This window comes from Triticum urartu, chromosome 1, assembly GCF_003073215.2.
Source record: "Triticum urartu cultivar G1812 chromosome 1, Tu2.1, whole genome shotgun sequence".
NCBI lineage: Eukaryota > Viridiplantae > Streptophyta > Magnoliopsida > Poales > Poaceae > Triticum > Triticum urartu.
Window position 1 is genome coordinate 375,971,474 of NC_053022.1, and position 24,625 is coordinate 375,996,098.

Below are 24,625 nucleotides of genomic sequence, written 5' to 3' on the forward strand. Positions count from 1 at the left end.
TTCCACACCCTACCCCGCGACCTCACGAGGTCAGAGCGCGTTGCGGAGTACGCGCTGTAGTTTCACATTTGTTTCTTTTAGAACCGATCGAGTCAACCCCCTCCCCGCGTCGTCGACTGGGTAGAGGATCCATTTCTTTTTTCACCTTCGTTATTTTGAGAACTGGCGGAGTCCACCCCCTCCCCTTTCCTTCGGCAGAGTAGAGGCTATGTTTCCTTTTCACGACCGGTTGGTGAAAGGGTTCGTTTCCCTTTTTTCACGCACGTTCTTTTAGAACAAAAGGCGTACAAAAATAAGATCCGCAATTTATTGAGCACGTAATGATTTTGCTATTCCTAAATCGACCGAGAAAATTAATAGAAAAATCACCGGTTAAATACCATCCGATCTAGACACGAGATACATGCAAGTGTAGACGTGTACAGAAATGTTTTTAACGGTTAAATACCATCCGATCTAGACACGAGGATCTATACTCACTTCACTTGCAACGAATAAAACCGAACGGAGAGATGAGAGGAGGGTGATTCCGTAACGCTAGACGGAACAGCACCGGTGCCTTGGAATAGATAGAGTAGACCAGGGTGCGGCCGGGGCCGTACCGCACCGCACCGTCCCAAATAAATCCATCCGTCCGTCCGGGCATTACAGCATCGCCCAACCACTCCTCCAGTCCCGTCCTCCCTCTCCCTCTCGAGCGAGCGAGCCAACCAAGGCGACAAAAATCCAAGCTGCAGCGCACGCTCCAGCAATCCGAACCCACCCAACCACCGCACGCTCCGCGGATCCTCCTCGTGCCCCGCCCGCGATCTGCCTCCGCGAGCCCAACCGCCCCTCGCCGGAGATGCGCGCCTGGTGATCCGGCGAGGAGGGGAGGGCCGATGAGGTGCAAGCTCCACCCGTACGCGAACGCGCTGGGCGTCTGCGCGCCCTGCCTCCGCGACCGCCTCCTCGTGCTCGCCGCCGAGCGCGACCGGGCCGGGGCCGGGGCCAGCAGCGGCGCCGACTGCAGCAGCAGCAGCAGCCGGGGCAACTCGCCCCCGCGCGCGTCGCCCTTCGCCGCCGCTCCGGTGGCGCAGCAGCACCGGCGCTCCGACGCCTGCGCGTACACGTCGTCCCGCCACAGCCACAGCCACCGCCCCGAGCTCCTCTTCTTCAGCACGCCGCAGGTCGGCCCCGCCACCCGCGCCGCCGACGACGAGCCCCGGGAGAGCGAGCGGAAGAAGTCCTTCCACCGGAGGCGGTCCTTCCTCGCAACCCTCTTCGGCGGCGGGCGGCGCGGCGGCCGGGAGGAGGAGAGCGAGAGCAAGAAGGACTCGCCCCGGCGGTCCACCTCGTGGCTCTCCGCCATAGTCCGGCGCAAGCGGAGGCCGGACGCGTCATCCTCATCTCTGCCGCGGCCGGTGGACGAGGAGCCGGAGTCCCCAGGAGGCAGCACGAGCAGCAGCTGGTGGTTCCCGTCGCCCTCCCCGGCCAGGCACCATCACCACCCCCAGCGACGCGGCAGGCCGGGCGGATCAGGCGCGAGCGGCGACGGGATCTCGGGGTTCGCGGTGTGCCTGAGCCCGCTGGTCCGCCCCAGCACGGGCGGTCCTCGGCGGCGGTGCCAGCAGCCGGAGCCGTCGGCCCTGGGCGAGAGCCACCGGCGGCACCTGTCGGCCAGCAGCGCGGCGTCCTTCGGGCGCAACACCTCCCGGAAGCTGGCCGACATGGGCAGGTTCCGGTGACGTGGCCGCCGCTCCGCTCCGGCCGGCAAACCGCCTCCTCTTTTCCCCCGTCGGAAATCGTCACCTTGTCCTCCTCCCGCAAAATTTGACCTTCTGCTGATGCGCCGTGCGCTGTCACTGCTCGCTGAGAGACGACGAGAGAAAGATAATCAAATGAAGCTGTTTTGTTTTTGAGTTTCTTGTTTGAACGGGGGCAGAGCAGTTCAGCTGCGGTAGCTTGTGTGAATTACGACGAGACGACCTGGGCTGGGCTGGGGCTCACAGGTCACCTCATTTCTTTTGTTTGAACGTGTGTTCTCTGACCTCTGACGCCTACGACTTCAATTTTGTTCCGCTCTGCCCTCCCATTTATTTACGTGCGGCTGTATCGCTTCGAGAGCTCGTGAGCTGCTGCCGTGCCTGTGGCTGTGTTTTTCCATTCATGTTTCGAATTCTTGGAAGACGAAAGACGACTGTCAGCGGCATTGTTTAGCTGAGTAAGAAGAAGAAGCTTCTCCCGGGCAATGCATGTGTCTGTCAGTATGTTTTATTGTTTTCTAAAAAGTGGATAAAGCATTGTCCTGGACATTGGCGAGGCGAGGGCGGTGATTAGCACTCCTCCTCCCTTGGGAACTGAGATGGCATCGAGCTCGAGTGAGAGAAGCTGGAGAGGGGGAGATGATGAAGGCGCGCGCACGCGCTGCCGGCGGTGCGATCATGAGCATACATAAAGGATACTAAACAGGATGAAAAGGAAAGCAATGGGCGCATCACATCACCATTAGGATGATAATGCGATGCGACGCCATGGCTGGCCGTAACAAAAAGAAAACGCATATCCCTTCTCCTCCGCGACGCGCTACAACGACGTCTCCTCTGTGCTTCCCATTTGTAGTACCCACGTAGCACTATTACTACGTTGTGTGTGTGTGTGTGCGCTCCGGTCATCTAGGCAAGGCAGCACAAAACACCACAAAAGCGGGGGCGCCTCTTTCCTCGCAGCCAGGACTGCAAATTCCCACGCCTTTCTTTGTTTGATCGGACAGCCATGCCAAAAAGAGCCCGTAGAGCACGCGTCCTTGGCCTAGGAACAAGGTCCCCGATTCCTACTCATCACAAAACTACAGCTACACCACTCCAGTAAAAAGACACCAACCAAGCGCATCACAGCACCACTCGAGTGCTATCATCCATGATAATATATCTGCCGCAACGGGCCGAGTAAAAAAAATACTCCCTCCGTCTGAAAAAGATTGTCCCTCAAATGGATGTATCTATAGTGCTAGATACATCCACTTAAGGAACAAGCTTGCGGCAAGCTTTTTCGGACGGAGTATACGGTAACGCTAACTGGCAAATGTTTGATGGGAAGGAACTCCCAACGAACACTCTCTCGGCAGTTTTGGGTGAAAAAATTGTCTTCTCTACGAAGAAATTGTCATGCTAGTCTCAAGAAATTGCCACCCCCCTACTCAAAATAAATAGATTCAGGCAGCACAACAACAAGAGTAGCAAGCAGTGAATAATTCCAACCGTTCAAGCAAAAAAAAAAGAATTAGACCAAAACCATGAGACCCATCCATGACTGCCGACTGCCTCACCGTAAAAAAAATAGACGACCGTTTCACCAAAGATACGCCAGCATCGGAACGCAAAGGATAGATGACCCGGCCATCAAGTACTCTATATGTTTACGCTTTCCCTCTGGAGAATGCGAACATATTCAAAAGCAGATGTGTGAAGTGCGTGGTGTGTTTTCTACGCCCTCCCCACAAAATGTCCTTGTCAGGAAAATCAGTGGGAAGGGAAATGCCCGGCAACTGGCTCATCTTGTTAGGGCCTTTATTTCCTTTCAGTATTGTTATAACAAGGCACATAAGTCAACTACCCAGTGCAGACAGTGTGCACTGAGCATGCAGCGAACGCAACGGCCAGGCGCTCAGCTTTTCGGCGCTGAAAGAAACTTCCATCCAGCACAAGAGGGCCTACCGTGAAACAACTGCTAGTGGCCGGTGCTCGATGGCCGGCATGCCGGGCAATGGAGCTTTGCTCCTCCATTCTACAGGCTACCCAGTGTGAAAATCATTCGCCCAAAAGATGACTGAGAAATGAACGAAATATTTAATAGCAGGAGACTGAAAATGAAATGAACAGATGCAGGCATCTTCTCTTGTCAAAAGGAATATTATAGCGGCTGATTGCCATCTTTCCACACGGGGAACCACCCTTCGTACACACGCAAAAGCGCGGGGCCGAAAGACTGATTTCATATAGCTGGTGATGGTCAGATACCAAATTTTAGAGGGGCTACAGGGCTACAGGCTAATCTATCAGTGGCGGTTCGACTGTGACGACTCTAGATGGATCAAGCGAGCAGACTGCCAACTGCTGAAAGCTCCGCTTGGGGTCCTAGTATGGTCAGTCAAGGCGGTGCAGCATCTTGATGTTGTCACTTGCCTCTTTGTTAGGTTGCAAACTTGATTCCAAAATATTATAAAGAAATCAATCTAGGGGTCCCACCGCTAGCTGTGGAGACGCAAATTTCCTCTCAGAATATTAAAGAATTATTAAAGAATTTTAGCCGACACCTTAACTGCTTCTGGTTAGAGTTAGCATCCTAGGATATGTGGTAGCCGCTCAATGGCAAGTGGTCCGAAACAGTGCACTGATCCCAAATGCAACAGCAGTGAAGCATAGTTCAGACCAGGGCTTGGCTCACAATGGCGTGCAGGTTTCAGCTTGCATTGCTGTTAAGAGTAGCTTAACACTGCTGTGTGTTATATGAAAATCTGGCCCGGATTCGTTGACCTATATAAGATAATTCTTGCAGGAACTAAACAGAAACAATAGCGAAAAGGTACGACATGAGGTCTCTCAATTAGGACATACCTGAAAGCCTTGGGCCTATGTGTCAGGACTCCGCGAGTGCTTCTCGTCGGCCTTTAGTGGGGAACAAAATCATGCCTACCATATCCATTGGCATAACAGAAGGTTAGTGGTGCTAAATGATTGGCATACCTCAATGTGCTCCACGGGGCCCATACTTAGCGTCGAGATGCATATTTCCATTCAGATCTGAAAGCAGTCATGAGATCGATGTGAGGCAGATTTTCATACAGGCATAGAGCACTAGGATACTCTGTACTCTGGCACAAAAAGAACCAAAAAAAAAGAACAATAACTGGAAACGGCAACAGGAAGAACAAACATGGGTATGCAGGGACCAGCTTCATGTAGCGTGGAATTCAATATACGGAAGAAGATAATGATAAACAGGACTTATTTTTCATGAAAAACGAATCATCAATCTTGCTAACTCCAGGAGGCCATACGGGAAAAAAAGTTAAACCTGGTTGCTGCACCTATTATTCAGACTCATTTAGTTCCTATAAATCTAAAGCTTGATTGATTCTGCTCAGGTGTTTCAGTTTACCTAGATGGTAGCACTAAAGACTGATAGTTGAAGAAAGCTGGAGCGCAAGAACTACTATGTCATACAGACAGAAGTCACAAAGTGAACTACCAGAACCATGCTTTTTGTGAGACTAAGAACAGATAATTAAACTTCTGCAGGCATAGTCTTAGACTATTTGTAGACTTCAACACAGGAAAAACATTAGGTTTTCATGAAGGTCATAGACAAGGAGACGGGCAATAGAGATGCAAAATGAGTACAAGCTTCATAGGTCTGGATGAAGAGTATATATGGTTGGGAATAACAATAGTCCGAATGTTAGACATACCTTAGAAAAGAATATTTAACATTAGTTGTACAACATCTTGTGCTTCGACTTCCACTTCTCTTCTCTCTTGCTCTCTTCCAATTACTATTATTGGGCATAGTCGAAGCATGAAGAAAGGGCCAGTCTACTTCTGACAGCAAAAGATACAAGAACACTAAAAAGACATTTGCAATCAAAATTCAGGGCAAGGATGGGAAAGTGAACGAGTTGGAACGTTAACATACAAGAACAGATCAACAGAGTACTCCAAATAGTGATGAGACTTAGTTGCCTGCAGTTGTTTCCAATGCTAAGACTACAAACAGTATCCCCAGCTACATCCTAGCAGAAACAGTGCCTTACGTTGACACATAATAGTGACGAGCCATCCATCATGCATGATAAGCAGAGTAGTTTGCATGATTAGCACATACCTTGCAACAGGGCTATTTGCAGAACCCAACATACGTAAGGATAAAAGCACAAGAAAACAATGACAAATTTATGTCAGAAAACTGTCTATCCTTTTCCCACTGCAAATGATGCTCCATCGTTAAATGTGTGTACTACATTAACATCGACTGTTTTCTTTTCCTTGAAGATCATGCCCTGCGCACTACAAGTGTCCAGGGGAAAACAAATAGAAAAGGAAACAATAAACTGAAACATACAGATTCTAGGACATGGATCAGTCGCAAAATATGGTTGAATGCCATTTTTTACTGAATCATTCAGGAAATAGTATGTCTTAATACATAAATTTATCGACAAATTATAGCATTTTGCTGTTGACAAAATTTTCTCCAAAATAGAAGAAAGTAGTACATATAGGCACAAACTGAACCAAAAAATGCAAATAAAATATGTGAGCAATTCAGGGGTTTCCGCATTTATCCTATGGCTCACACACTGCAATTGGCATCCAGTGAGCTACTCTCTCTGTATCAAAATATAATATGTTTTTTGATATTCCCTTTGCATCAAAAAACGTCTTATATTTTGATACAGAGGGGGTACTTCACATATGAGCGAAACAAGTATCATGAGCAACCTTCCACAAGGCCAAGGAAATTTATTATCCTTTAGTAGTAACTTCAGCAAGCTCTGTATCAGATAAAAGATTGTACAGATGACCATTTGAACAAGCAGGATATGCTCTCACAGAATGTGTGTTCAATAAATTTCCTACATAACTTTAAATACATAGGCTTGATAAAGTCTTACTAAAAGACATGAATGATGTATGAGCAGCTGGCCTTGATGCAGATGCACTGTTTGGAAGCAAAATGATCCTGGGTTGAATTATTGAAGTTCATGTTCTTGCACCATGCCCTGAGCATTTGAAAATGGTCCTGAAGGATAGAGCCGCACGATATGTCATGTCCTTGAGCAGGAAGTAACCATCTAGCTAGGCAGTTATGAACCAGCCAGCAAAATGCTAGAATCTGCTTGGCAGTAGTACACATTTACATAGTCTTTGTAGTCCATCGGTGAGTTGGTCTCTTGTAAATTCAGCGGCAGCAACCAACAGTTATCGTAATTAATCCTTGCTGATTTCACAGAAATTATTGACACTCAAGACATTTCAGTAGGTTGTGGAAAACCCTGATGGCCTCCATGCCTCAGCTCCTTGTTATTCAATTCATCTGTATCCGAACCAAGGTCTTCTATGGATTCTTGGACATCACTCTCTTTTGAAGAAGGTAGTAAAACTGCATTTTTCTTGTAGCTCCATACAAGCATTGAAATGTGGTCTTGTGGTGTTATAAGCCCCTCCTCTCTAATGCAACTCCGCTGCTCTTCCAATGTTTGTTGATCTGTGAGCTTTATATATTCTAGCAAAAACTTCTCGTGGTCTGGGCGCCACCCGCTTGGTAATGGTGTATAGTCAGGATCAGGAACCATTGACATCCTTGTATACTGAAGTCCATCAACTGAGTCTACAAGACCCATTCTCAGCAAATTGGTGTACTCTGGTGACTGCCCTTTCTTATCCTTCAGTGGTCGACTAAGATTCCTTGATGCAATCTTATAAACCTTTGCCCTTGACCGCAGCTTATACTTGGCGGCATATAACTTTGCCAAGGACCCCCTTATAATGTACGAGCAAAAGTTGACAACCTTTTTGCGGTTATCAGCATAGCGATACCATTCTGCCATCGTGGTTAAAAGCTTATTCATCTGCAAGTTAGTGTGAGCTTGCGTGGCATGGAACATCCGGAAACATGGCTGTGGGTCTGGCTCACGGTCTCCCTTTAAAAACTCTAGCTTCCGGAACTGCCTGATGCACTGCTTCAAACTGGCTGTAACCGAGAGCAGAGTACCAACCCCCTTCTCGCTAATGATCTTGCCTCCAGTGGCTGTGTAACGGAGGGTTGGGTACACGACACGACGACACAACACATGATCAAGAAACATGATCCCTTTAGTGATGTGTTCAATTGGGAGGCTCTCGTTGTCAAGCTTGATCCTGAACCGCTGATCACAAAATTCAATGAGCTGCTTTCGGATCACTGCAGCATCAGCCCTAGGCCCCCTCACCCCAATCAAGAAATGCCCGCCAAACCGAATATAGTCCACCTTCCTTGTTTTGTCAGGCCCGCTCGTGGGTACAAACTCCGGCCATGATGTATTCCCCTGCTCAATGCCATCCTCCCCTCCCACAACATCCGACTTGGACGGCTTGTAGAACTCCTTAATCTTCTCGTCCATCCATTTATCAAACTCATCCAGACAGACATTGGCGAGCAACGGGCTCAGCACCCCACAATGCCCCCAATCAGGCTGAGTCAGAGCCTCTTCTGGTGCAAACCCAAAGAATGTCTGCAGCCAGTAGGGGTCAGGCTTCGGCTCCCCTTCCGGCAGCACCTTCTTTTTCTGGTACTTCCTCTTCTTCTTCTTCTTTGATGCATCATCATCACCAGGCCTCGCGGTCACCACTGGAGTAAGCAGCGCAGAGCGGACTAAATCGACCACTTTCTTGTCGCGCACATCACGGATGAGCGCGCCGACCACGAGCACAGGGTCAGGGGAATCAAGCAGCGGGGAGAGGTCTCCCTTGATGTACCAGAGGTAGGGCGCCCAGCTCCGGCGGATGCTGCGGAGTGCGGCATGCGGGGATCGCCCAGGGCGGAAGGCGAAGGACTTGGGCGAGAACCGCGCCTCATACACTGGTTCGAGCAGCAGCAGGAGCAGCTCCTGCACGACGCGGTCCTGGAAGGGGGCCGGGCCCGGGGTGGTGAGGAGGGCGCGGAGCTTGCGCTTGGAGAGGGTGGCGGGGTCCGGGGCCGCCGCGGCGCGCGGGGAGTGGAGATAGGGTGTGAGGCGGTTGCCGAAGCGGAAGCGGGCGTCGATGACGGCGTTGCGGAGGGTGAGGATGGAGGTGAGCGTGGAGGCGGGGATGGAGGAGCGGGGTAGGTAGGAGCCGGTCTCGTCCGCGTAGGCCTTCTGGTAGGCGAGCACCCAGAGCTCGAGGCGAGTGAGGAAGGGGGCCAGCGTCGGCGGCGGTGGCGGAGTGGCGTCGCCAGGCGCGGCGGCGCGGAAGGAGGAGACCCACAGCGACGCGGTGATGGATACCGGGTCGTCGCGGAGGAGCTGGGTGGGGTCCAAGGGGTTTCCGCCGACGCTGCTCCGTCCCGTGCCGGCGGCGGCGATGGGGTCGGCGACGAACTGGTGGCGGCGCGAGGAGGGCGGCGGCGGCCGCGGTGGGTGGTGGGCAAGGGAGGAGCAGGCGCGGAGGCGGAGGAGGGAGGAGAGGAGCGCGCGGCGAGGCGGAGGCATCGGGCGGAGGCGGAGGCGGGGGCGGGGGCGGATGGCTAAAACCCTCTCGCGCCGCGCGGAGGTCGTCGGCGTCGCGGGTTTTGGCTGGGGAAGTGAGATGGTGGAGGCGGCCACGGCGGCGCGGCGAGAATGGAAGGGTTGGGCCACCACGCTCACAGTTGAAAGCCCATTGGGCTTTGTGGCACACATAGCGGTGCGGATTTTTGGAACCTGAGTGTAAGCGCACCCGATTATTAAGAAAATTAAATTAAATTAAACTTTGTCGGAATAAACATTGTCTAGTACTATATCACTCACGTGTAAAGTTTCGCGAAAAAATGACTTATGTAGTATTATTGGCAAAACGACAAAATTGCAACTACAAACTATGAATTTTAAGCTCCGCTTGATATATTATCAGTTAGTTTGTATCCATTAGAATACCACGCAAGTCATTTTGTCGTGAAATTTTACATGTGAGTGATACACTAGATTATGCTTGTTCCGACAAAGGTCAAAAATATTTTACCCTTTTCTAGTTTTCTTTTAATTTATTTATTTTTGCAATTCGGGTACATAGGCACCCATGTCTCAAGGTGTATTTTCGGCAAATAATTCTCAAAAATAAACAAACAATAGGCAAATTCTACACGTTATGGGCGGAACAGCGAGCACACACACACACGCATGCACCATGCATCTTCATGGACCTAGCGGTGAGGCGGGAGTGGAGTGACGATGGCGAGACGACGTCGAGCGAAGCAATGAGCCTGAGCTTGAGCCGCGACGACCAATGAGCGGTTCAGGTCACCTGTGTCGAAGAGGAGAGGGTTAGAGGGAAGGTCGAAGGGGGTGATGGCTCGATAAGGCGATACGAAAGGTGAAAGATCGTGGATGTCGCCTAGAGGGGGGTGAATAGGCATTTTAAAATAATTACGATTTAGGCTTGAACAAATGCAGAATAAACCTAGCGGTTAATTTGTCAAGCACAAAATCTAAAACAACTAGGCTCACCTATGTGCACCAACAACTTATGCTAATCAAGATAAGCAACTATGTGATAGAAAGATATATGACAAGAAACAATATGGCTATCACAAAGTAAAGTGCATAAGTAAAGAGCTCGGGTAAGAGATAACCGAGGCACGCGGAGACGACGATGTATCCCGAAGTTCACACCCTTGCGGATGCTAATCTCCGTTTGGAGCAGTGTGGAGGCACAATGCTCCCCAAGAAGCCACTAGGGCCACCGTAATCTCCTCACACCCTCGCACAATGCAAGATATCGTGATTCCACTAAGGGACCCTTGAGGGCGGTCACCGGTACCCGTCAAATTGCTCGGGGCGATCTCCACAACCTAATTGGAGACCCCGACGCTTGCCCGGAGCTTTACACCACAATGATTGAGCTCTGAACAACACCAACCGTCTAGGGCGCCAAGGCACCCAAGAGGAACAAGCTCTAGGGTGCCCAAACACCCAAGAGTAATAAGCTTCTCAAACTTCAGTTCCACGTATCACCGTGGAGAACTCAAATTGATGCACCAAATGCAATGGCAAGGGCACACGGAGTGCCCAAGTCCTTCTCTCTCAAATATCACCGGAGCAACTAATGCTAGGGAGGAAAATAAGAGGAAGAACAAGAAGGAGAACACTAAGAACTCCAAGATCTAGATCCAAGGGGTTCTCCTCACATAGAGGAGAAAGTGATTGGTGGAAATGTGGATCTAGATCTCCTCTCTCTTTTCCCTCAAAAACTAGCAAGAATCCATGGAGGGATTGAGAGTTAGCAAGCTCAAAGAAGGTCAACAAAGGGGGAAGAACACGAGCTCAAAGGGTTAGGGTCAATGGGGAAGAAGACCCCCTTTTATAGGGGGGGGGGGAATCCAACCGTTATGTGCTCAGCCCGCAAACGAGCGGTACTACCGCTCCTAGTCCCGGTACAACCGGGACTCATAGTATACGTGCAGAACCCTACCAGGCGGTTCAACCGGGCGACCAGGAGGTAGCACCGGTTGAGAAGAACAACCGGACCAACCGCCCAGCCACCGCTCAACCACCGCATAGGAACAGAAGGGAGTCACCCCTGAGTGCGGTAGTCGAGCGGTACCGGGCCGGTGCAACCGCATGGCCTTGAGCGCTCGGGCGGCTAAGTCCTGAGCGGTAGAACCGCTCCGGACACCGGTGGTACCGGTATGACCGGACCAACCGGGCCACCACCGCCCGAGTACCGCATCAAAACAGAGGCCTGACTGGTACTTGGGCGGTGCCTGGCCGGAACAACCGCCCAAGACTTTGCTGAGCAAGTTGGCGGTACCACCGCCCGGAAGCAGCGGTACAACGGCTGAGAGCTCCAAGCGGTACTACCGCTGGGGCACGCGGTACTACCGCTGGGACCAGACAAAAACCACTCTCAAGAAAACCAGAACTGCCATAACTTCTGCATATGAGCTCCGAATTGAGCAAACTCAAGCTTGTTGGAAACAAGACGACGAGTAGCATCAAAACCTCCAACAAATAGAGGAGTGAAACCTCCAACCGAGAAGAACCGGCAAAACCTCCAACATCGAAAACATCATAGAAGATGCATGTGAACTCCGTTTTCGATGAACTCAAGCTTGTCATCAAGATGACCATAAGCTCTAAGACTCACAAAGAGAACCAAGCAAGAACCAAGAAAGATGATGCAAGGATGCAATGGTTTGAGCTCTCTACGAACGATACGATCAAGCTACTCATCGAGAGCCCCCCCCCCCCTTGATAGAACGGCAATCGATCCTATAACCCAGTCTCCCAACTACCATCATGAGACCGGTAAAATAGAAAACCTATCAAGGGCAAACCTTTGCCTTGCACATGGTCCACTTGAGCTAGATGATGACAATCTTGACTCCCTCAAGTTGGACCACCTTTCTTGATTGTGTTGACTCGATGAAGACTAGTTGATTGCTCCCCATACTCCACTATGGGTGAGCCACTCTTCCGCACATCTTTACAAGTCCATTATCACCACAAAGGACTGCAAGCTTCAAGCATTTGATCTCTTCGTGATGCTCCACTTGAACTTGCACACCGCAACCTAACCCCACAAAGAACTCTCACGAAGACCATGGGTTAGTACACAAAGCGTAATTGACAATTCTTACCATACCATGGGATCACTTGATCCCTCTCGGTACATTTTCTGCGCTTTGTGAGTTGATCAACTTGATTCACTCTTGACTTAGTCTTGATCATCCTTGAACCTTTCCAATTCTCTTCATTTGAATGATGTCTTGAAGGTAGACATGAATGATCACACAATCTTCTTCTTCAAGACATGCTTGCAATAAGCTCAACTCTCACATGACCAATCTTTGGATAATTCCTTGAATAACACCTTGGTCGACACAAACTCTCCTTGAAACCAACACATGTACTCCAAGAAAAGCCTATGGACAAAACCTTCAAATATAACTCAAGGCAACCATTAGTCCATAGAGATTGTCATCAATTACCAAAACCAAACATGGGGGCACCGCATGTTCTTTCAAAAGGGACGTCGACCAACTTGCAAGCACCACGCGTCTTCTTGGGCCTGATCCAATTAGGGAATGACATCGTCGAGGCGGGGGTGGAAGGACAATGATGAAACGGCAGCGAGCGAGGCACTGAGCCTGAGCCGGCGATGACCAAACTTGAGCGACGCGGGTTACCGACTTTTCCCTGTATAGTACTAAATGTGGTTGCCGTGATATATAAACTATGCACTCAACGAAAATAGCACATATATTCAAATCATTTCATTGTTGGCACAATTATGAATATGATATGTACAATTCATAATTTTGAAAGATATAAAGGTACTAACCGCATCGAGATACTACGCCCCAACCAACAACAATATAACAGAGAGTTGACTAATATATTTGTCCAAAAATGTATGCAAGCACTAGCTGCTATTTACATACTTCCTCGGTTCCAAAAAAAGTGTCTCATATTAAAGTTGAGACACTTATTTCAGATGGAGGGAGTACCTTTTATGTTTGAGAATTTTTCTGATTTGGTGAATAAGGAGTTCTGGATTCCCTTCTCCGGCATGATCTTGATCTTGTTTGAGCAATTGTGTAAAATAGAACTCTTTTCGTAATACCAGGGCTTATGAGATCGACAAAAAAGCTTGATAATCTAAGTCCGGTCCAAGCTTGTTAGAGACCTGTCTAGTAAGGGTCATCTTACCTACCCCCACCCTTTCCAAGAATAGAGATAACTCTTAGCTGATTTGTCAATTCATCTCCCTTGTCATTCAGCAACTTCACAAGCTCATCTCTCGGGGCATCGATGCCAACAAACTCTTATGCATCTTCATATACCGCCCGGAAAGTCGTGGGTCACAAGGCATGGAGAGCCATCGACCTTGTCCCTTTAGTGATTAGGAAGCAAGAATTAGATATAAGTAACAAAGTTTAAGGGGTAACCATATGTGCTATGGTGGAGCTTACTGTTCGGGGTGGGGGGGTGCCCCCCCCCCCCCCCGCCTTACATCATTGGCGATCCTATGGCAAGTGTTGATGTCCAATATTTTTTTTATTTTGCCACGAATCTCCTTGAAGCTTTTCGACTTGGAAGCGGAATCATGGTTCACAAGTAACATGAACTTGTTGATGCTGTCCTCAATATCATATGACAGCTCTCACACAACATCTGCATGAAGCTTGTCTTGGTGGTCAGGCTCCTCCACATCTGCCATCATGGCAGGAATGCTTGCATGGCCTTGAGCTCATCCTTGAGGAGCTTGATTGCATGACTCATGATGGACATCCTTGAGAAGCTTGTGCTCATTGGCAGCATGGTTCCCAACTTCCCCAAGAGGGATGTCATCGCTCCGGTCGTCGCGCTAACCAAAACTCTTTCCATGGTTATTGCGGAGAATCAAACTAACCATCATTGCATCATATTTCTCAACGTGCTACAAGATCTGCTCATCCTATGCTTGTTCTCCTGCGACGACGAGGGGTTCTTTTTGTTGGAGACGACAGCCACCGACCGGAAGGGTACCGGTAATGGGCGAGTAACTTCAGTACTTGAGTGGGAGTGGGAGTGGGGGCAAGAGTGCTCAATAATGGAGAGACACCCCTCACAAAACTACGTCGGTTAAGGGCAGCCATAGTGTGTGCCAAATAGCATTGCCAAATTGAGTTTTGGCTTTTGGAAACCTCATTAGACTAGTACCATAGTGATACGTCTGCAACATATCTATAATTTTTGTATGTTTCGTAGCTTTTATCTATCATTTTTTTTGCAAAGTTTTAAAGTTATTGGATTAACACATTAATAAAGTGCCCATCGCCAGTCTCTATTTGTCAGTGTTTGTGTTTTTTTAAGGAAAATAGGTATTTTAAACTTTCGAGAAAATTCCAGAAAAATAGAAGAGTAGTTTCAAGTCAGTAGGGGCACCATGGGCCACACCAGCTAGCCAGGTGGGCAATACGACCCCTAGGTGCCATATGTAGGCTCCATGGGCCTGAGTGTGCCTAGGCACCCTAGGGCCGCCTCTGGTGACCTCCGATGCCCGATGACTTATATATACCCCAGCACACACACCCCTCGATTTATGATGGATTTTTTATGATGCTGCCACTCCCTAGTTTTATGTATCTTTATTTTAGCCCTAATATGGCACTCTATGGGAGGGGGAACCTTCATCTTTAACCTCTTCATCAACCCTTACCGCTCCCATGGCAATGCGGGAGTAGTACCTTCGAGGTTGAGGGTTTGTGGTAGTAGCTATGTGGCATGTATCTCTTTTTCTTGATCATAAGAATTGCGACCATAATTGTGATCTAGGGAATTGATGATTGGTTGAATTATATAATGTACCTCTTGTGATGAGTACCTCTATGGACTAAATCTTGTTCATGTTATATTGAACTTTAGGAGTTAACGAAACTGCATGATACATATCTAGTATAATTTCTGGAGACACATGTGGCACATTGGGGTAACTCGATAGATTAAGATTAGAACGATAAGGATCATATGGTGTTGTTGTAGTATAATTTCTGTGGTTGCTTGTGCTGATATTGGAGTGGCTTAGTATATTAAGATTAGGAAGACAACTTTGAGGTTGTTAGCACTCTGCACACCTGACAGATCTCATCCAGGTTTGATCCAATGAGGGACTTTGTGATGGTGTATCATGTATTTTAATGAATTTTTCATGTTGAGAATTGACACTAGTGAACCTATGAACCATATGCCTTGTTTCCAACCATTGCAAACCTCGTTTCAATCATGTTTTCATCTTGTTTGATAAAATGTCAATGGCTTTAACTACCATTTTTTTATTTTAATCTTTAGCCGTCTGTAGTGATGGCTGTCTGCTCAATTCAAGTACCCCCCCTATTCAAATTAATTGCCGCAGCTTTAGTACAACTTCAGTACTAAAGCATAAAGTTGTACCATAATTGCATCAATTAATTTAGATCAGAAGGATTAACTTGCAAATCCAGTCAAGTCCAGTATAGTTGTCATGGAATTTGTTTATTTTAACAAGTTGGTTTCAGGGTGTACTCTTGGCATCTGTACGCAACAAATTAGTTGAACCCTATGTTTTACCAGCACGTAATCTTTACGTCGACCATGCGCATGTGCCTTGCAAACAGCTTAATTTAGAACATTTCCGCTGCCCCACGGAGCATTTTTCTACTTTTATCAATAAGAAACTTCGAAATGGGGAAACTAGAATGGGATGTGCAAGAAACTACTTGCAAAAAGGAAAATCTGCATTCCAAAATTTCAGTTTATATACACGAACTGAACAAACTGGACCGTCTGGTTTGACTAGCGTAATGTCTAATTGTACACTAGGGTCATCTATTTCTGCTAAGTAAATCGCTTGGTTTACAAAATTATACAGGGCAACAGCCTATCAGAAAATCGACTAACTACTCCCATGGCTGCCTTTGGGAAGCATGCCATGAACTCTTCATCTTCTCTGGCTTGTGATGAACTTCAGTTTGCTGCATTGCCTCTTATAGCACACTGCATTAATATTTCATGGCAGTCGGTAGGCGATCAACCCTGCATTCAAGTTGAGCCAGAATGAGAATGGTGATAGCTTCAACTATTTATTCAGAAAGGGTTCGCTGAATGGAGGTTCAGTGTGCTTGCCTGCCTAACTGGAGTAGTTCAGGCTCCTGCAGCAGCAAATCTTGTAGACTCCCAGCCCTAGCATCGCTGCATCCAGCAGAAAAAAAATGGATTTCACTTTCAGTAACCGAACTTGAGTATGGGATAAAAAGTATCACCAAACGAGGTCGCTGATAGGAGCGCACCTGACATCCAGGGAGAGAAGTCTGTGGTGAATTGAGTTATCGGAGCCAACATAGGTGACAACGAGGCTTCCAGCATCTGGATGTGGCCAGCTTCGTGTGGTAGGGAATCTGAGAACGAATGTTCCCGGCTTCTTGAGCAGTTCCCTGGAGCTTCTTAGCGCATTCTCGGCTTCCTCTGTTGTAATCAATCCCTCTATCCACGCAGGTGCAGTGCAACCCCATAGGCTGTTGATTTTATCTTTCGACAGAGAAACGGCCACTGGGTATAGCCAATACCATAGCCTATCAAATTCGTTCCTTCCAAGATCAGCCCCACAGCCAGCAATTCCTTTTAAAACCTCCAGATCCTATAATAAATAGTATGTGTTATGGAATCAAACATCTATTCTTGTGCTACTCACAAATAATTGACAACAGAACCCTCCTACTGAGTTAATGTATACCCCTCTCAAAAAATGAGGGGTAAAGGTGTTGAGACCTCATACAGAAGTAAGTGGATCTACCTGTTCTGACAAACCTCTGTTCGTAGAATGCGCGATGTCCATAAATTTTGACATGATTTCAGGAACTGCAGATGACCAAAGAGCACGCTCCTTGTTCTTTGAGATTATGCTCCAAGTTACAGCACCCTCTTCAAGCAATTGCTTTGAAATTAATATTTGGTTTCTTTAGAGAAAAATGCAAATGCATGTTATTGTTAGTGATAAAGAGGGAGAGGAACCTCCTTATCTTATAAAATACATAAAACAAAAAAAATATAAGACTACCTGTGATGGGAGCATCCACTATACAAAGAGACCTCATTTGCAAGTGTGATCAAATCGTCCACATTGATGGAAGAAGCTGCACTTTTAAGAAATGTTGACCGCTCATACGTTCCTTCTAGACAATATCTGAAGATCATAGCATCTGAAAGAGTTTCAGCTTCATCCTTATCTGATCCACTCCAAGAACTTCTCGCATCAATGCTGTCGGAGTCTGACATCGTAGATTCAGTTCTGACACTTTGTGCTTCCACTACCATCTTTCTAGCCTGCTTACTCTGCAAACAAACCATTAACTACGAAGTTCAAGTGAAATTAAGCACAATTTCAGAAGTACCACAATCTAGCAGATTGACTACCTGGGATACCATTTTGTGAGTCTCTGTTCCATCGCCTTCTACCTTGAGAAACTTGGATGGATGCAAACACGCCACTGAACTTTGATCATGAGACAGTGAGCAAGAATTTGCTTTGCCATCACGATCAAGACCTTGTCCATTGTTAAACAAATGAATTTCATCGACTGTTGCAGAACTTGTCCGCTTTGCAGCACTCAATGGACGGCTGGGGCGGCCTCGGGATATACAGCGAATTGGCTTGGAAGATGCCTCCAGAAAAGGATATTTGCGTGTGTGAAGTGTTGAGAAATAAACGCGGAACAGCTTATTGTCACATTTAGAAGAGAGCTGCAACAATTGGATCAAATGTCATGAACGAAGATCAACCAAGCAAAATCATAGCATAAAATCCAGTTAAAAAAATCATAAAATCGTATATGTAGGTTCATTGAGACAAACATGGTACTTCTGACAGTATAAGCCTTCACTTGTACATACTATATAGCACCTGCGCAAATCCAGGGCCATACTGGGCCACAACGAAAGCTTCTATAGACATTTCAGCCTTTTCTTTCTTTTTGGCAGATATGTATTTCAGATTCAAGTTGCCGAACATTTTGTTACACCTTTAACTCAAGTGAATTTAATGAACAAAATATTCAAGGCACATGGCATAAATAGCAACCTTTTTTTTTCCTTCCTGCTGGAAAACTGGGGGGGGGGGGTGCAAAACAAGATGCTATTGTAAAGCGTTTAACTAAGATGGAGCATTGTGTAGCAGTCTGCTTCAGGATCACAATGGCTGCAGTGTTACAGATACGGCCTCATACCACTATGTTGCTGCTACAGAGCAATAACCAAACTGAAGCAATCAATATTTGTAGGAATTCAGCATATGGAGAAACCCACCTGAGATATCTTGAGCTTAAATAGTGCACGCCCACGAAGAATTGGAAGAGGCCTGCTTTCAGCTGGGTATTCAAGTCCTTCGCAAGCAATCAGTAGGGGAGGTTCTGCATCATCCCTTGATTTCTCGACTAATGCTCCATTGTCAGCATAGACAAGTGAAGCAACAATCTAGAAGACGATTCATTTCTTAAGTCAGCAAACAAACAAGTAGCACACTTGCTAAAATGTACCAAAAAGAAGATAATCAAAAACCTGTGTATCCTTGTTCATATGTTCACCAAAAGCGTTCGTTAGTACTACTTCCAACATGAAGTTCCTCCGACAAGAAGCCTACAGAAACCAATTTCGACCATTAAAACAACAGTCAGGGTTATTTAGAATATTATGTGATTTGTACATAGAATAAACATAGCTCAGCATTATCTTCTGCAACTCACTGCAGCTCTCAGGTTATCTTTCACATTTTTACAGGTTAAACATAATAGAAATGCAGAAACATTTCTTGCTGTGCGTAAAATAGTTGAAATAAAGATAGGATAAATAGTTTGTGCCAGGAGACGGAATTTGGTCTACCTTCCCACCGACAATGCACCAAATGCCATCATCGCCTTCCTCAATTCCGTCGCAGCACGAGTAGTCAATAGATAGCTTAGACGGTGGATTCTGCAAAAAATAATTGTAAGTTTTCACCTTTACAGAAGAAGAAAAAAATAATGTCTTACTATTAGCTAAGCTGCATCACCTCTGTGTATTGCTCCTGTATGGCTCCTAGCATAGATAGCACTTGGACATTGTAGACATAGCCGTCGACCTTGCCATTGTTTCCAAGTAAGCAAACTTGGTATGCATCATCTTGATTGTCTAGCTGGCTAGATAGTGAACAAAGATGAGCCTCGGCAACTAGATCGCCATCAATGTGAAGGCGCATAACATTTTCAGTAACCTGACATGGGGGCACAGTTTTGCAAAACATATTAAATAAAGCAATGGTTGTAAACGTAAAGGAAGATTGCCATTTGGAGCCTGTCAGTGTGTTGCACATAAGTGAAAAACAAGTATATGCAGGAGAAAAATAGGAAGTGTGGAAAAACATTAAATGGATACTTCTGCTGACTCAACCAATCCAAGGATATTCAGCAACACAAAAGGCATGTTACAGACATTCATGCTTGCAGCATACCTCGCATCCAATGTGTATCCAGTGCTCAAGAGGGCATTCATTTACAGCCGATATATAGGTCGTGTCAGTCCATGGAGAGGAATTAGAGGAACTAGGAGCTTGCTTGTGCAAACTCAGCAATGGGAAGAGAAGCAGCTTATTTCCTTCACTTAAAGCAAGAAATGGCAACTTATTGCCATCTCCTGCAGTTATCTGCAAAAAATTGAGAATTCCCATCAGTTCAATACAAATCTTGGGAGAAGTACACATGGAAACCTAGAATTGCAGTTTAGTTCTTATCGCCGAACAAAAAAAAAATCTTCTTACACCCATCCAAAAAAGAGATGTGACGAGAACAGAGTATCGCTCCGTTGGCAAGGCGTGCAAGTGCACAACCAGCCCGCCCAAGTTTGAGTCTCGGACTCCCCGAGGTGCTCAGGGTTATTTCTAATATTAAAATGTGCCGCCAAGGGCTAGTCCTGACTTGTCTCGATTAAAAAGAGATGTAGAACCCATTCCTAATGGCCCAATGAAGATTTTGCATACTGCTCAGTGTGCGACATAACGGGGGCCAACCTCTCACACAGATCGACCAATGAATCCGTATAATTGAAATGCACCAACGACCTACCAATTGCAGGCTGCAGCATCCACAGCACAACCATAAGCACGCGTCACAGCAGACCGATAAACTCCCCTCCCTAAGGTATAATTTGCTCCTCGTGCGCAATCACAAAATCAAATTTCTATCAGTTCAATACAAGTCTTGGCAGGCTACACATGGAAACCTAGGATTGCATTTCAGGTCTAATCGCCGAACAAAAAACATTCTTATTGCACCCATCCTAAATAAATTACTACGAAACTTCCCGCGCTAAAAAAGAGATGTCCATCCTAAATAAATTACTACAAAACTTCCCGCGGTAAAAAAGAGATGTGATAACCGTTGGTAAGGCGTGCGAGTGCGCGATCAGCCCGCCCATGTTTGAGCCCTGGAGTCCGGGAGGTGCTCAGGGTTGTTTCTTTTACTAAAATATATGCTGCCAAGGGCCAGTCCTGGCTAGTCTCTCGATTAAAAAGAGATGTATAGCAGCACCCATTCTTAATGGTCCTATCAAGATTTTTGCCATACTGCTCAGTGTGCCACAGGATGGGCCTGTGAACCCATCACATGGACCGACTGATGAATCCTAGTATAATGTAAATGCACCAACCACCTACCAATTGCAGGATGTAGTATCCACGGGACAACCATAAGCACGCGTTACAGCAGACCGAGAAACTCCCCTCCCCCAAAAAAGACAGAATCCGCTCTTCGCGCGCACTCACAAGTCAGAAAATCAAAATTCCTACAGCAACGTAACGCCTAACGATCTCCTAAAACTGGGGAACAACCAAATGACTCGAATCTAGTCGAACCTGGTGAAGGATAACCGGGGAAGGCCTCGCGGAGCCGGAGAGGTAGAGCCAGAAGCAGACGGCGAATCCTCCCCCCGCGCCCTCGCCTCCTTCTCCCCCGCCTCGGGCCTTACCCAGGTCCAGCTCGACCCGCACGTCGCGGAGGCCGAGGTAGCCCTCGATTCCACCGGGTTCTGCCGGCGCCGCCATCCCGGGACCGCCGCACCGTAGTTCGGCGGAGGCAAGGGTTTTATTGGTCCCGCTTCCGCTACGAAATGGTTAACGGTATGTTCGGTGACGGCCGGGGGAGTGGGATACTGCTATCTGAAGCCGTTGGATATGAAAACTTGGGTTGCTCCTTGCCGTCAGATGCCAAGCGTTGATTCCACGTTTTTTTCATCTCGAAGGCTCTAGATTAGAAACGGAAAACGTAGGATTGAGATGTCTTATCATCATCTAATTCACTATGCTTCTTGATTTTGAAGCCCTCCCATCCATTCAGTTGAGATTTTTAATTTGAATTTGGTTCATGATTTTTATCGGGTCAACTATTTCTTAAAGGCTTCTCTCTTTCATTTGAGGTGCTTAATATTAGATTTGATTCATGATTTTGACTCTATCAACAATTAATCAACAGGAACGAGCCTGTAAAAACATATCAGTTCCATGAACCCACTAGAAAACACATGATTTATCATAGCATCTTTTTTTTTTGAATCATCTAATTCACCGTGTTTCCTAATTTTGGAGCCCACCCATTTAAAATGAGGTGTTCAATTTTAAATTTGATTCATGATCTTAACTAGATCAGCTATTTCTTAACGAGCTCTCTCATTTAGTTGAGATATTAAGTTTAGATTTGATCATGATTTTGACTAGATCGACGATCTCATAAATTAATCAGCAACAACCACTTTGTAAAACACATTAGTATTGTGCACCCTCTCATAATCTAAAGAAACATACTAGTCTTCATAACATCTATTTTTCTCGGAATCATATTACATACACCACGCTTCCTAATTTTCAAGGGCGGGCTCATAATCAATTGAGGTCTTCAATTTGAAATTGGGTCATCCAATTTTAACTGGGTCAATAATTTCTCAAGGAGCTTTGTCATTTAATTATTTTAATTTAGTATGTTCTCTAATTTGCTTCCGTTCGATTAAGCTATACAATTTTAGACTTGGTTCATGAAAGTGCGTTAAGTCGACTACAGGGGGGTGAATAGGCGATGTTTATGAATTCTTTACTGACGAATTTCAGGATGGGGAAATTTCTAAGCGAAGAACTACTTGCAGCGGAATAAGTACTCAGATGCAGACATGACATAACATAAGCATGGACATCATGATGAATAGAAAACAAACACAGAGTACAGAAAGCGTAAGCACATGATAAAACAGAATGAAGACAAACAGACTGAAGAAATTGAACTAAGGAAATTGAGAATGTCTTCAATCAAAGTCTTCAAACAGATATGAACAGGTACACAACACAGTAATAAAGGAATGAAAGGGTTGAGGAAATAGAACCGGTTAGCTCGGTGAAGACAAAGATTTGATAGACCAGTTCCAACTGCTGTGACAGTTGTACGTCTAGTTAGAGCGGCTAGGTATTTAAACCTGAGGACACACAGTTCCGGACACACAGTCATCACCGTATTCTCCTTGAACTAAGGTCACACAGACCTCGTCCAAACACTCATGGTAAGTCTTCAGGTGACTTCCAAACCTTCACAAACTCGGTCACTTGTCGATCCACAATTTCCTCTTGGATGCTCTAGACCATGACGCCTAAACGTCTCGAGGATGCACAATCCTCAAAAGTAACAAGCGTCGGTTCCACACAAGAACAATCTCTTCAGTGATGCTCAATCACTTTGGGTTTGTAGGTGTTTGGTTTGGGGTTTTGTGTTTTTCTCTCTTTTGATAATTTTTACTCAAAGTCCTCGGAGGATGGGATGCTCTCAATGACAAGTGTCAGTTTCTCGCGGAGCAGCCAACCAGCTAGTGATTGTAGGGGGCGGTTATTTATAGCCTAGGGACCAGCCCGACATGATAAGACATAAATGCCCTTCAATGATATGACCGTTAGGTGGATAAGATATTTTGGGACAGCTGACGCATAGCACAACAACGGTCAGAAATTTGAGATTCAAATTTCTCAGGGCTATCATGTTCCTCACTTGTAGGCAATCCGCATTGGCGAATTCCTAACTCCTCAGTCAGGACAAATTCCTCAGAGACCAGAAGATCTTCGTCTCTGTCACTAAAGAAATTGACTGAACTGTATGAGATTTTCAATGGCTTCACTCAAAGGGATTGGTAGGTGTAGAATTTTGAGATGAGCATCACCTGGAAAGTTTTCATTAGTTTTACCTCGACCCCCTTTAACAGTACGGTGTTTTCTATGACTTAAGAAAGAGAAAATGAAACTACGAAAACAAAAGTCTTCACGCTTCATGTTCCTCACATGAATATCAAGTCTTCACGGTCACACCAATTTCTTCACTTTCAAAGTCTTCAGAAAGTCTTCAGAAATCCAATGTCTTCAGTTGAAGACATTCATTTTTAGGGGTCGACTTTCTTTGTAAATATCAAACTCCGCATAGACTTATAGTCCTATGTACACTCACAAACCCATTAGTCCCTTAATCTATAAGTCTTCAGTACACCAAAATCACTAAGGGGCACTAGATGCACTTACAATCTCCCACTTTTTGATGATTGGTGACAATATAGGTTAAGTTTTCAACGGGGATAAACATATGAAGTGTAAATACTGATATTGAGGAATTTGATTGCAAGATATAAAAGAACCCCCCTGAAGATGTGCATAGTGAGGAATTTGCTTTTGAAGCAATGCACATTTGAATAGTAGAATCATGGAGATCTCCCCCTATATCTTGTAATTCATACACGCATTTAACATATGATATGAAGAATTTGAAATGCATGATGAAATATGATGGCTGATGTAATTCAGCATGCGTGCATTATTATACATGAGGAAATAGCATGCAGAAGAACATATCAAAAGTATCAGACCACCATTGGACTTAAGTTTACAACTCGATCCAATAAATCTTCAGAAGAACGAGAGTTGTAACTTAGCAAAAAAAATGCCCATATAAATAGACTCGCTTGAAGACTAACTCAAAATTTCTCCCCTTTTGTCATCGAATGACCAAAAGGGATGAAAAGTGAGGAGTAACACCCCTGAAGAATATCAGCACTGAGTCGATGGAGGAGCGCCAACATTGTTGGGGTCGGTTGTTGAAGTAGGGCCTGCCGCAGTGTCGTCCAAATCTTCATGCTCATCCGTCTCGCGCGATGAAGAATAAGAGCTGGCCACCAAATGAGGAACTTTAACCTTCTTGAAATTCTTCGAAGGTGGCTGAGACCAGTCAAAGTCCTGCTTGAAGCCCATCTTGTTGAGATCATCTTCACCATAGAGATGAGACATAACAGCCCAGGTGCGATCAAATACTTCATGGAGGTAGTAATGGTTCTTCTTCACTGAATTCTGAGTGATGGTCATGTTCTGAAGAA

General features: G+C 46.2%; 3 protein-coding genes across 5 annotated transcripts; 1 reads left to right on the forward strand and 2 right to left on the reverse strand.

Moving 5' to 3' along the window:
• Positions 1-396: 396 nt before the first annotated feature.
• On the forward strand, positions 397-2,101 carry LOC125513454. Its single transcript, XM_048678574.1, has one exon. It carries the CDS (start codon positions 882-884, stop codon positions 1,725-1,727), a length of 846 nt encoding a protein of 281 aa, XP_048534531.1. The 5' UTR covers positions 397-881; the 3' UTR covers positions 1,728-2,101.
• A 4,370-nt stretch (positions 2,102-6,471) lies between these two features.
• LOC125513445 (nuclear intron maturase 2, mitochondrial-like) lies at positions 6,472-9,346 on the reverse strand. Its single transcript, XM_048678567.1, has one exon. The coding sequence runs from the start codon at positions 9,206-9,208 to the stop codon at positions 7,004-7,006; it is 2,205 nt and encodes a 734-aa protein (XP_048534524.1). The 5' UTR covers positions 9,209-9,346; the 3' UTR covers positions 6,472-7,003.
• Positions 9,347-15,913: 6,567 nt separating this feature from the next.
• Positions 15,914-21,366, reverse strand: LOC125513462 (SH2 domain-containing protein B-like). 3 transcript variants are annotated; one of them, XM_048678601.1, is made up of 12 exons: positions 21,093-21,366; positions 19,695-19,886; positions 19,257-19,457; positions 19,088-19,177; positions 18,767-18,844; positions 18,515-18,682; positions 17,627-17,953; positions 17,271-17,536; positions 17,007-17,169; positions 16,504-16,850; positions 16,340-16,405; positions 15,914-16,249 (listed from the first exon to the last, which is right to left on the reverse strand). In XM_048678601.1, the coding sequence occupies exons 1-12, from the start codon at positions 21,279-21,281 to the stop codon at positions 16,216-16,218; spliced, it is 2,121 nt and encodes a 706-aa protein (XP_048534558.1). In that variant the 5' UTR covers positions 21,282-21,366; the 3' UTR covers positions 15,914-16,215. The 3 variants fall into 3 exon arrangements, with proteins under 3 accessions (XP_048534558.1, XP_048534549.1, XP_048534541.1); XM_048678592.1 differs by having other exon boundaries at positions 17,271-17,545; XM_048678584.1 differs by having other exon boundaries at positions 17,271-17,563.
• Between the last annotated feature and the right edge of the window lie 3,259 nt (positions 21,367-24,625).